Raw genomic sequence first — 13,623 nt, forward strand, 5'->3', positions numbered from 1 at the left:
TTTACTCTTTTAGTGGAATCGATGTTTGCATACAACCTACTATATCTTCAACCAAAAATTTTCATTTCTAGTTAAGTTTCTAGACACTAACCACAACCTAAAATGTGGTAAGAAAGTACATAGGACAAAGAAATTCAATCTCATTCCCATCCAATCCAGAAAAGCCTCAAGTGAAGAAAGGTAAGCTGGAAATGGGAATAAGAAATAGGACTTTTAAAAAAGGAGAAACAGGGTGCCTGAGTGGCTCAGTCAGTTGAGCGGCTGCCTTCGGCTCAGGTCATGATCCTGGAGTCCCACATCAGGCACCCTGCTCAGTGGGGAGCCTGCTTCTCCCTCTGCCTGCTGCTCCCCCTGCTTGTGTTCTCTCTCTCGCTCATTCTATCTCAAATAAATAAATTAAATCTAAAAAAAAAAAGTAGAATCATGCCAGGGCACCCCCTGCACATAGCACCCCAGGAATCGCCAGCCTACACCCACCTCAGCTCCAACCACCCTGCCAGGGAACCTGCTGCACAGAACGCCCTGAGACAGCCCCCCCACACACGCACTTGTGCCCAGCCTCAGCTCCAGCCATCCAGCCAGGGCGCCTCTGCATGGGCCATCCCAGGCCAGCCCACCTTGCACCTATTTCAATTTCAGGAATCCTGCCAGCATACCTCCGTGCAGAGAGCCTCAGACCACCCCACTCACTGCCTACTTCAGCTTCAGTGATCCTGCCAGAGTGCCTATGCACGAAGAACCCCAGGACTCCCTCTGCTTCCAGTCACTTCAGTTTCAGCTGTCCTGCCAGGGAACACTCTATGCAGAGAGCTCTGGGACCACCCTGGCCCATGCCCAATTCAGCTACAGACATCCCACCAGGGCAGTCCCAGCACAGAGTGCCCCAGGACCCCTAGCCCACGCTAGCCAAAGCTCCAGCCAGTAAAAGTCACTGGGCACACACAGTCTACAAAGGGAACAACCATACACAAGACCATTCCCCTCAAGTTTAGAAGTAGCTGTTCTACCCAATTCATAGAAACACACAAGGAAAGTCAAGCAAAATGAGGAGACAGGAATATGCTCCAAACAAACAGACAAAACCTCACAGAAAGAGCTAAATGAAACAGAGATAACCAATCTACCTGACAAAGACTTCAAAGTAATAGTCATGCTCACCAGACTGGAGAGAAGAGTGGAGGAACTCAGTAAAAATTTCAACAGAGAGAGAAAATATGAAAAAAAAAAAAAATACAGTTGAGGAATATAATAACTGAAATGAAAAGTACACTAGAGGGAATCAACAGATTAGAAAATGCAGAAGCAGCATGCTGGAAAACACAATGGAAAGCACCCAAGCTCAACAGTTTAAAAAAAAAAAAAGAGAGAGAGAGAAAGAGAATAGGTTATGGGATCTCTCGGATAACATCAAGTGAACAAAATTTGCATTATAGGAGTCCCACACCATGATTAAAATGTCAAAGATTAAAAATAAAAGAATTTTAAAAGCAGAAAGAGCAAAACACTTATGTACAAGGGAAACCCCACAAGGCTATCAGCTAATTTTTCAGCAAAAACTCTGCAGGCCAGAAACAAGTGGCATGATGTATTCAAAATGCTGAAAGGAAAAAAATCCACAACCAAGAATGATCACTCTGGCAAATTATCATTCAGAATTGAAGAAGAGATACAGTTACACAAAAATGAAAGGAGTTCATCACCAAAACCAGCCTTAAAGAATGCTAGAGACTTCTTTAAGTGAAAAAGAAAAAGCCATAACTAGAAGAAAATTATGAAAGGAAAAAATTTCATGAGTAAAAGCAAACATACATAAGGTAGTAGAGCAATCACTTATAAAGCTAGTATGAAAGTTGAAAGACAAAAGTAGTCAAATCAATTATATCTAAAATATTAGTTAGGGGGACTCACAAAACAAAAAGACAAAACATGACAATGTATACATAAAACATGGAGGGGTGGTAAAAATGAAATTCTTTTAGAATGTGTTCAAACTTAAGTGACCAACTTAAGTTTGCTATTTATTTAGGATATTACATATGAATCCCATGGTAACTACAAACCAAAAACCTGTAATAGATACACAAAAAATAAGAACAAACAAAACCAAGTATAACACCAAATAAAGTCCTCAATACAAGGAAAGAGCAAGAGAAGAAGAAAGGAACAGAGAAGAACTACATAACAACTGGAAAGCAATTAACAAAATGGCAATAAATACACACCTATTAATAATTTTTTCAGATTTTTTTATTTAAATTCAATTAACATATAGTGTATTATTAATTTCAGAGGTAGAGTTCAGTGATTCATCAGTCTTATATAACACCCAGTATTCATTACATCACAAGCCCTCCTTCATGTCCATCACCCAGTTACCCCATCCCCAACCCCCTCCTCTCCAGCAACCCTCAGTTTGTTTCCTATGATTGAGAATCTCTTATGGTTTATCTCCCTCTCTGATTTCATCTTGTTTTATTTTTCCCTCCCTTCCCCTATGATCCTGTTTTGTTTCTTAAATTCCACATATGAATGAAATCATATGGTAATTGTCTTTCTCTGATTGACTTATTTCACTTAGCATAATACCCTCTAGTTCCATCCATGTCTTTGCAAATGGCAAGATTTCATTTTTTGATGGCTGAGTAGTATTCCATCGACAATTACTTTAAATGTAAATGGTCTAAATGCTCCAAAGGACACAGAGTGACAGAACAGACAAAAAACAAATCCCAGCACTAGGCTGCTTACAAAAGGCTCACTTGAGACCTAAAGACACATACAGACTGAAAGTGATGGGATGGAAAAAGATACTCTATGCAGATGGAAGCAGGGGGGAAAAAAACAGAGCAGGAATACTTGTATTAGACAAATACTTATATGAGATAAAACAGACCTCAAAACAAATACTGTAGCAAGAGACAAAGAGGGGGCATTACCTAATGATAAAAGGATCAATACAAAAAGGGGATGTAACAATTGTAAATATCTATGTACCCAACACTGGAACACCTAAATAAAGCAAATATTAACAACACAGAGGGAGAAATTGACAGTAATACAATAATACAACAATAGCAGGGAACCTGAACACCCCACTTAACATCAATTGATAGATCATCCAGGCAAAAAAAAAAAAGAAAAAATCAATAAGGAAATGGTGTCTGTGAATGACACATTAGACTGAATGGACTTAACAGAATATATACAGAACATTCCATCCTATAACAGAATATACATTCTCTTCAAGAACACGTGAAACACTCCCAGGATGGATCACACATTAGGCTACAAAACAAGTCTCAGTAAATTTAAGACTGAAATCGTATCATGCATCTTTTCTGACCACAACAGTATAAAACTATAACTCAACTATAAGAAAATAACTAGAGGGGCACCTGCGTGGCTCAGTTGGTTAGGTGCTGATGTCAGCTCAGGTCATGATCTCAGGGTCCTGGATGGAGCAGTGTCAGCCCTCCCTCTCCCTATGCCCCTCCCCCCAGCTCCTGCATACACTCGCTCTCAAGCTCTCTCTCAAATAAAATCTTTAAAAATAATTTTAAAATAAAAGGAAAAAAAGAAAGAAAAACTAGAAAAAACACAAACACATGGAGACTAAACACCATACTACTAAACAACCAATGGGTCAAAGAAGAAATTAAAGAGGAAATTAAAAAATACACGGAGACCAATGACAATGAAAACAGTCCAAAATCTTTCGGATGTAGCAAACGCAGTTGGTAAGAGGGAAATTTATAGCAATAGAGCCTGCCTCATGAAACAAGAAGCATCTCAAACAATCTAACATTACACCTAAAGGAACTACAAAAAGAACAAACCCAAAGTTAGCAGAAAAAAGGAAATAATAAAGATCAGAGCGGAAATAAGTAAGAAACCAAAAAAAAAAAAAGGAAAAGATCAATGAAACCAAAAGCTGGTTCTTTGTAAAGACAAACAAAACTGATAAACCTTTAGAGAGACTCAAAAGGAGAAAAGACCCAAATAAATAAAATCAGAAAAGAATGAGAAGAACCAACACCACAGATATACAAATGATTGTAAGAGGCTACTATAAAGAACTATATGCCAACAAATTGGACAATCTAGAAGAAAATGGATAAATTCCTAGAAATATACAATCTTCCAAAACTGAATCAGGAAGAAATAGAAAATCTGAGTAGACTGATTCCTAGTAACAACATTGAATCAGTAATCAAAAAACTCCCAACAAACAAAAGTCCAGGACCAGACTAATTCACAAGTGAATTCCACCAAACATTTAAAGAGTTAATACCTATTCTCCTCAAACTATTCCAAAAAATACAACAAGAAGGAAAACGTCCAAATACACTCTACAAGGCCAGCATTATCCTGATACCAAAACCAGACAAAGACAGTACCAAAGAAGAATTCCAGCATCCTCGGATGGCATCCTGGGATTGAGTCCTACAATGGGCTCCCTGCTCAGCAGGGAGCCTGCTTCTCCCTCTGCCTGAAGCTCCCCCTGCCTGTGCATGTGCTCTCTGACAAATGAATAACATCTTTAAAAAAAAAAAAAAGAAAGAAAAAGATATACCACCAAGCTATAATCATCAAAATAGTAAAGTAATAGCACAAAAATAGACACACAGATCAATGGAACAGAGAATCCAGAAATAAACCCACGTTTATATGGTCAATCTACAATAAATGGTGCTGGGAAAACTGGACACCTATATGCAAAATAATGAAACTGGACCACTTTATAACACCACACACAAAAATAAACTCAATATAAAGATCTAAATGTAAAACATGAAACCATAAAACTGGAAGAAAACATAGGCAGGTGTTTTTTTTTAAGATTTTATTTATTCATTTGAGAGAGCGAGCGAGCGTGCGTGCACAAGCAGGGGGAACAGCAGGGAGAGGGAGAAACAGGCTTCCTGATGAGCAGGAAACCCGACTCAGGGCTCAATCCCAGGACCCTGGGATCACGACCCAAGCCGAAGGCAGCCGCTCAATTGACTGAGCCACCCAAGCACCCCAGCACTACTTCTCTGACACTAAACTTAGCAACATTTTACTGGGTATGTCTCTTCAGGCAAGAAAACAGAAGCAAAAAATAAGCTACTGGGACTACACCAAAATAAAAAGCTTCTGCACAGCAAAGGGAATCATCAACAAAACAACAAAACAACCTACTGAATATAAGAAGGTATTCTTATATATACATATATATATATGTATATATATAAAAAAGAATGATATATCCGATAAAGAGTTAATATCCAAACTATATAAAGAACTTATGCAACTCAACATCAAAAAACAAATAATCTAATTAAAAATGGCAGAGGACCTGAATAGACATTTTTCCAAAGACATACAGATGGCAGAGACACATGAAAAGATGCTCAACATCACTCATCATCAGGGAAATGCAAATCAAAACCATAATGAGGGGTGTCTAGGTGGCTCAGTCGGTTAAGCGTCTGCCTTCGGCTTGGGTCATGATCCTGGGGTCCTGGGATACAGCCCCGCATCGGGATCCCTGCTCAGTGGAGAGCCTGCTTCTCCGTCTCCCTCTGCCTGCTGCTCTGCCTACTTGTGATTCCTCTCTCTGTCAAATAAATTAAAAAAAACAAAAAACAAAACCCATAATGAAATATCATCTCATACCTGTCAGAATGGCCAAAATCAAAACGACAAGAAATAACAAGTGTTGGCAAGGATATGGAGAAAAAGAAACCCTCATGCATTGCTGGTAGGAATTTAAACTGGTGCAGCCACTGTGGAAAACAGTATAAAGATTTCTCAAAAAATTAAAAATAGAAATACCATATGATCCAATAATTCCACTACTGGGTATTTACCCAAAGAAAACAGAAACACCAATTTAAGAAGATACACACACCCCTATGTTTACTGCAGCATTATTTACAATAGCCAAGATAAAGAAGCAACCCAAGTGTCCACCAACAGATGAATGGATAAAGATATATATGTGCATATATACATACATATATACAATGGAATATCACTCAGCCATAAAGAATGATCTAGCCATTTGTGAAAACATGGATGGACCCAGAGAGTGAAACAAGTGAAGCTAAGTGAAACAAGTCAGACAAATAGCATGATTTCACTTATGTCTGGAAATCTAAACAAAACAAATGAACAAACAAAACAGAAACAGACCCATAAATACAGAGAACAAACTAAACTGATGGTTGCCAGAGGGGAAGGGATTAGGGTATGGGCAAAATGGGTGAAGGGAAGTGGGAGATAACACGCTTCCAGTTTGGAATGAGTAAGTCACAGAGATGAAAGGTATGGTATAGGGAATATAGTCAATGGTATTTTAATAGCATTTGTATGGTGACAGATGGCAGCTACACTTGTGGTGAGCACAACATAACAGAGTACTCATATCACTTATTTTGTACACGTGAAACTAATGTAACATTGTGTCAGCTGTACTTCAATTTTTAAAAAGGGAGAGGGGGAAGGGCAAGGTCTACTTATGTAATAGAAAACTGTCTATTCTTCTTTTACTCCTTTGAGTCAGGAGTTTCTCCTACAAGAGTGGGGGAAGGAGTAACAACATCTGAGGCTCTTTTCCAACTTTAGCTGATAGGTTTGGGTGTTGGCACCCCAAAGCAAAACTGGTTTTCAAGGATTCCCAGTGTAAGAGCTAACACCCTATCTACTCACATAAAAGAGCCTATCAATAAACAAGCCCCTTATAACCTCATCTTAAATATGAAACAGCAACAAAAATCATCCAACATCAAAGGAAAATCTGGGGCATGACAAAGAAAAAATTACATTGAAAAAACTGGCCCTGAAGAAAAGAGTGTTGAGGTTATCTCCTAGAACCTTGGTACTCAAAAAAGTGTGAACCCTGGACCACCTGGGAACATAAGTGTGGGAAGAGAAACAGGCATTTTAGTCATATAGGGACTCAGAAGTTTATTTCTAATGACCCTCTCGAAGGAAATTACTTTAGAATGTGCACCAGGAAAACAAGAATGAAAACCAAGAAAGCATAAAACATGAGATTTAAGAGATAATAGACCCGACCCGGCAGAGCCATGAAAGAGAATTCTAGTAGGCCAGTTGTTTGGCAAGTCTAGGGAACAACCAGTCCAGACTGGGCTAGAGGAGTGGAGGTCTCCAAGAAGGCACTCTCCAGGAAAGAAGAATTCTGTAGCATAGACAGTATGACTAAGAGTACGACTGAGGACAAAATAAAGGAGCAGACAAGGGTGGAGGGGAGGAAGCTATTTTGAAGGTGTTGGGGAAGAGAGGTAAATGTACAAAAGAATCATAATCCAAGTATGAAGCAAAAGTCAACACTGGAACAAAAAGACAATCAAAAAAAAAACAGACTTCAAGGATAGCCAGAAAGAGGGGCACCTGGCTGGCTCAGTCGGTAGTGTCCAACTCCTGATCTTGGGGTTGTAAGCTCAAGCCCTATGTTGGATGTAGAGATTACTTAAAAATAAAATCTTAAAAAAAAAAAAAAAAAAAGAATAGCCAGAAAGAATGAGGGAATAATGAAGAAAGCATATGCTTCTTTCTCCAAAAGAAAAAACTATAAAAGGCAGCATCATTTTGACCAATTAGTAGAATATAAGAAAGAGAATTCATTTTGGCATTCTCTCCCAAGATCCTTACGGAAGGGATCCTAACTATGACTAGAGGGAAAAGAAACAAAATCCTAGCCATTGTAAACTTGCCTCTACTGTGAAAAATACGTGCATAGTTACACCATATAAAAATGCTATTATTCTTGTTCAGCTTTTGCAGTCAACCAATAGTAAAAAGTGTAAGAGCCCTCATTAAGGTTACAAAATGGAATGTAAATACTATCAATTTTTAAGTTCACCTGGATAGAAGCTGAGGGAATGTGTAAGAAGGAAAAGGAAGAAAAGGTGGGACATTGACTGCCCCACCTTATCAAATACAGACTCAAAATACCGACCATAAATCCATAAAGCAGAAAGCTAACCAACAGAACAATTTAAAATAGTGATATAACTGTACTGGAAGTAGGGCAAAGGCATCATTAGGCTTTTGATAAACTAAACCCTCACCTATCTACCAAGGTTAACTAAATTCTCAATCTAACATCTGAAGTTGATAAAACAAGAAACTAGTCCAAGTATATTTTAAAATACTACATTATCTACCAGGAGAATTCAACACAAAACAGGTAAAAGTCTGGAGAGCAGAACTGAGATAAAAAGGGGTAGGGCAGAAGACTGTTGCTTTTCTTTTATAACTTCACCCGCACTCCTCGACTTTTTTTTTTTTTTTTTAACCTTACACATGAGCACCTCTTTTTAACAACTAAAAGCTGACTTCTTGGGGCACCTGGGTGGCTCGGTCGGTTAAGCGTCTGCCTTTCGGTCAGATCAGGATCTCAGGGTCCTGGGATGGAGCCCTGGGGCTCCCTGCTTAGCAGGGAACCGGCTTCTCCCTCTGCCTGCCGCTCCCCCCCTTATACGTGCTCACGCGTGCTCACTCTCTGTCAAATAAATAAATAAAATCTTAAAAAAAAAAAAAAGCTTCTTTAAGAAACTTTATAAGAAAAAGGAGGGCTCCTGGGTGGCTCACTCGGTTAAGCAACAACTGATTTTTTTTTTTTTTTTTTAAGATTTTATTTATTTGACAGCGAGAGAGCACAAGCAGGGGAAGCAGGAGAGGGAAAAGCAGGCCCCCCGCTGAGCAGGGAGCCCGTTGAGGGGGCTCGATCCCAGGACCCTGGGATCATGACCGGAGCTGAAGGCAGACGCTTAACCATCTGAGCCACCCAGGCAACGGACTCTTGATTTCAACTCAGGTCATAATCTCAGGGTCATGAGATCAAGCCCTGCATAGGGCTGGGTGCGGAGATTGCTTAAGATTCTCAGGCACCTGGATGGCTCAGTCCTTAAGCATCTGCCTTCAGCTGAGGTCATGATCCCCGGGGTCCTGGGATCGAGCCCCACATCAGGCTCCCTGCTCCGTGGAAAGCCTGCTTCTCCTTCTCCCTCTGCTGCTCTCCCTGCTTGTGCTCTCTCTTTCTGTCAAATAAATAAAACATATATATATATTAAAAAAAAGGATTCTCTCTCCCTCTCCCCCACCCATGCCCCTCAGCGCTGTGTGCAAGTGCACGCTCGCTCGCTCTCAAAAAAAAAAAAAAAAAAAGGAAATTTCAATACATGAAAATAACACGTCGATGCTTTCATTCTATGAATGTTTTTGATCTGTTTTAAAGATTTAAAAGTGTGTGCAGGGGTGCCTGGCTGACTCAGTTGGAGGAGCAGAGGGCTAAATCTCGGGGTCATGAGTTCAAGCCCCACGTTGGGTGTAGATTACTAAAAATAAAAATAAATAAATATGTGTGTATACGTAGTATATATGAAATAAAATGCTTTTCACCATAATTTGTTATGGGAAAAATTTCTCCACCTCACAAAATGTCATCTTTTCAATTTTCCTACAGATAGAACATTAACAGAACTACAATTAGTACAAAACTGTTGCAGAACTGAACACTAAAATGGCAACCTGAAGATGAGCAAGAATTATTTGATTAGCTTACACAATCACCAAAATAGCAGCAACATTAGTTGCCAGAACATACCTTTCTCCTTTTAACACTAGAGTGGCTTCACCATTTAATTCTAAAGGGGCTTTAAAAAAAACTCCAAGCATTTCTTTAAAAGAGAAACAAGCTGTAGTTTTCAATTTTTACTTTAAAAACATACTTTTCAGGTATTTAATAAGCTAATTTAAATGGTATTGAAAAATTCTTTGACTTTTAATGTCAAAAATCATGGTGCAACAGAGGCAAATATCACCATAAGATGGGGCAGATTTACTTTCTACATACAAGTTTACTAGAATGTTCACTAGAACATTTTAGATGACAGTCTTTCCTTCCTCTCCTCTAATTTCATTTTACCCAGAAATAACTAGTGTTTTTCAGTTTGGTGTATATGCTCTCAGACTTCCTTGGGCATACGCACACACACACACAAAACATTTAAAAATTTGTTTAACAAAAGGCATCAAATGACTAAGTATTATGTTCAATAGTATACTGTATCCATCTTTCAAGACACAAGTATTTTCCTTCAGTTGACTGTTTGCTAACTGCCTTAGGAATTTCTAATGGCTACACTGGTATCCCAGTAAATGAAATGTTGCATATGAAACCATCTGCAAAATAACATTCCATGTCTTAGGTTATAAGCAGTCTAACGGTTACAAAGTCACTTCTTGAGAATGTAAGTCTCCTCCTCTAATTTTTCACATCAAAATCATTCTCAATTTTACATTTCTCCAAAAATTATTACTATATGGTCAATGACTGAAGTAGACAAGATTAGCAGGAATATGTAATTTATCAGAAATCAGTAACACAAAACAAAAAACTTCTTAAATACACTAATAAACAACAGAATTGGGGAAAATATAAAAACGAGTCAAAGCCAAACATAAATCAAGAGGTACTTAAAAGAGCAGAAAAATTAACCTTTTTCCATTAAGCTTTATTTTTATAGAAATTAAACATAAATTCTTAGTAAATTTATTTCTTAAAAAACCCACAATCATAAAAGCCTGAATTGTTCACATTAAAAGTCTTTAAATTTACCAACAAAAATATTATAAACACTAACTTTAAAATTGCATGATTTTTAAAACTTAAAGTTTTTTAAGAAATGGTTATTTGGTTTATTAGTCAAGCAGCTAGCCCTAATATTTAAACATATAATCCTTATTTATATAGCCAAAACACAGTAATTACAAAAATGTTACTCTCATTTCTTAAAGAAAAAAAAAAATGTTACCCTATTCCAAAAGATCTGTATAAAATTGCTTAAACTCACTGGAAAACCAAGAATCTTTAACACTCAACAGACGTTTAACGTATTGTTTACAAAACAAATTTTGTGAGTAAACAGGTTCCACATAAAATCAATCACCTTCAAAACGGTTGCTAGGACTTCTTTCAATGATGTAATCCTCTGGAGTATACAAAATAAACCCATACGAGTAGGAAGATTATTTTAGATGCCTGTAAAAAGTGTGAGATTACCCATGTTTTTATTAACCTATATCCCTAGTAATCCATACATAATTAATGCTCACCTTTTAAAAAACACACCCATCTTTACTTTTTTTCTAACTATAAAAATACACGTCCTTTAAAAAATCTTGGAAACATCAATAAAAAAATCATAATCTCACTTCTTGTACATGCTCATCCAGTCATTTATCCACACAGACATACATACATTAAATCTTTTCTTATGAAATTGGGATCACAGAAAATAAGTGCATTTTAAGTGGTTTGTTTGCATCGATCATATTCCAAAAATTAAAATCATATCATCACCAAAGAAGTACAGCGACATTAATTCTTATTAGTTCCAAAATTAGTCTATATAGTTATCTACATGTACTTTTGTGAGGTTTAAAATGTTAGACTTGACTTTCTGCAACGTCTACCTAGCACAGGGGGAAAAGCACAGGCGTTGTAGAGAAAAAGGCCTAGGTTTCAAATCTTGATTTTCTGAATTATGAGAAATGTGACCTTGTGTAAATTACAAACCGACTCTGTCAGATGAAAATGAAAATAACTGCACCAAATAGGACTTGTTTCGGGGAATAAATAAAATGATGTATGTGAAGGGAGCACCCAATGCCTGGCACACAACAGTACCTCCAGAAGTATTAGTTCTTTCCTTCCCATTAAAAAAAAAAAGGCGTGAATGCGACACAACTATTAAAAGTCAGATTTCTATACATACACGCAGTAAATGTACTTCAAAAGGTGTTATTTTATCAGAGCCTTTTACTCACTTATAATTTATTTCACAATCCACTTAAGCCGGCGACAACCCAGGGTATTACTGCATCAAAAATTTTACTTCGGGAAAAGAAAATATTTTAAGTCCATTTTCCCTAAGTTTGGCTATCTGATATCATCGCTAACAAGAGGGAAGAAAGTAAAAAATTTCTCAAAAGTATACCATGCGTTAAAACCCTGCGGTTGAGAATTTCCTTTAAGGAAAATTAAAGAATGAAAAAAAAGCAACTCTCTACCCACCCCCCTTCCAATAAGTTTGGGGATGAACAAGACAGTAGTAATTCCTTATAGCAATTTAGAAAATGCCACGGACGTGTGAGAGCACACGGGCGAAAGGTTAAGTTTGAAACTGCTTCCCTGCGTAGATCCGGGGGCGTGGGACTACTAAGACTCAAAACCTTGGGGTCTTTGGACAGAATTGAGGCATGAGAAAAGGGAGGAGGAGGGGAACGGTCTATAAAAGTCAGAGGCAGGAAAAAAAACAATGAGAGGGGGAGGGGGCAGCCGAAAAACGCTCCAGACCCAGGGTTTGGCGCAGCGGCTTCACTTGCAGCAAAGGAAGAGTTGGGGAACTAAGAAAATGAAGAAATTCCGGTGCCCCGTGAGGAAGGACGGAGGGGCCGTGAGAAACCGGGAGGCTGCGGCGGAAAGACAGGGGTGGTGTCGTCCGAGAGAAGGGTCGAGCGGGGAAAGCGAGCAGCGGCGGGACCGGAAAGCGAGGACAAGGATGTGGGCGGGGGGGAGGAAACGCGGAGGCCTCCGCGGTCTGCCAGTGTGAGAGAAAACGAGGAGGGGACGAAAGGGGCCGGGGCAGCGCCGCGGTACCTGCAGAGATCGTCCAGGACGCTGCCGGGAATCTCCACCCGTTTGGTCTCCATGATGAGGACCCACAGCAGGAGCAGTGCATCCCGGCTCCGGGCGGCCGGGGACCAAGGGTACGGCACGGAGACTCCGGCTCGCCGGAGAGGGGGCAGCGACTCTAGCGGCAGCGGCTCCAGCGAAGACGAGGGGGGAAGGGGCGGGACCCACTCACTTCCGTCCCGCTCCCTCAGCCCCGGACCCCGAAGCTGGGCCAGAGCGCGGGGAGGAGCCCCGGGAGTCACGCCCCTGCTCTGCTTGAAAGGTCCAATAGGAAGCTGGAGAATTGGGAGGCTGAGCACGCTAAACCAATGAAATGTTTGTTTATTGGTCTGTCATCTCCAATCGGTCTTCAAGCAGCTCAGTTGCTACTCAGAAAACCAACTTCCCGCCGCCTTTGATTGAGCCCTGGGGTGGTCATGCGCATGCGCACCATGCCTCCTTTGCACTACTAGGAAGGCCAGAGGATTCGGGTCTTCAAGATAGACTCCGAGCCCAACATCCTAGGGTGCGGCGTGGTCTGAGCGTCCTCTCGGTGACGAAGGAGGCTCTCGTTCTTCTACAGGGCAGACCCCCAGAGGCGGTCCTGCGCAAGCGTGCATTTACAGTTCCTGTCACCAAGTATCCTGCACATTCATTGTCGTCCCCCCCATCCCCTCCAGGCCAAGGGCTGTACCTCCTTAACTACAAACACCTGAAGGGGGTTGTCTTTTTTCTGGTGACTTTCCTCTGCCTTTCCTCAGGCGACCCAGACAAAACTTTATCCCAATATCTGACACCTACTGAAAAAATACTGATTGACCCTGAACTCGGGAATCTGCATTCTACCTCCTACACACACCACTCCAACCTACTGGTCCTCGCTGATTCCTCATCTTGCTTAATGGAGCCCAGTACACTTAGGATCTTGCAGAAAA

General features: G+C 39.9%; 1 protein-coding gene across 1 annotated transcript in view; it reads right to left on the bottom strand.

The window, feature by feature from the left end:
- DCP2 (decapping mRNA 2) overlaps positions 1–12,939 on the bottom strand; it is a 60,725-nt gene extending 47,786 nt beyond the window's left edge. The window contains exon 1 of the mRNA XM_032403848.1: positions 12,674–12,939. Coding sequence (XP_032259739.1) covers positions 12,674–12,726 — 53 coding nt within the window. The 5' untranslated portion in view covers positions 12,727–12,939. The remainder of the gene's footprint in view (positions 1–12,673) is intronic.
- Between the last annotated feature and the right edge of the window lie 684 nt (positions 12,940–13,623).

This window comes from Phoca vitulina, unplaced genomic scaffold (genome assembly GCF_004348235.1).
Source record: "Phoca vitulina isolate PV1807 unplaced genomic scaffold, GSC_HSeal_1.0 scaffold6, whole genome shotgun sequence".
Taxonomy (NCBI): Eukaryota; Metazoa; Chordata; class Mammalia; order Carnivora; family Phocidae; genus Phoca; species Phoca vitulina.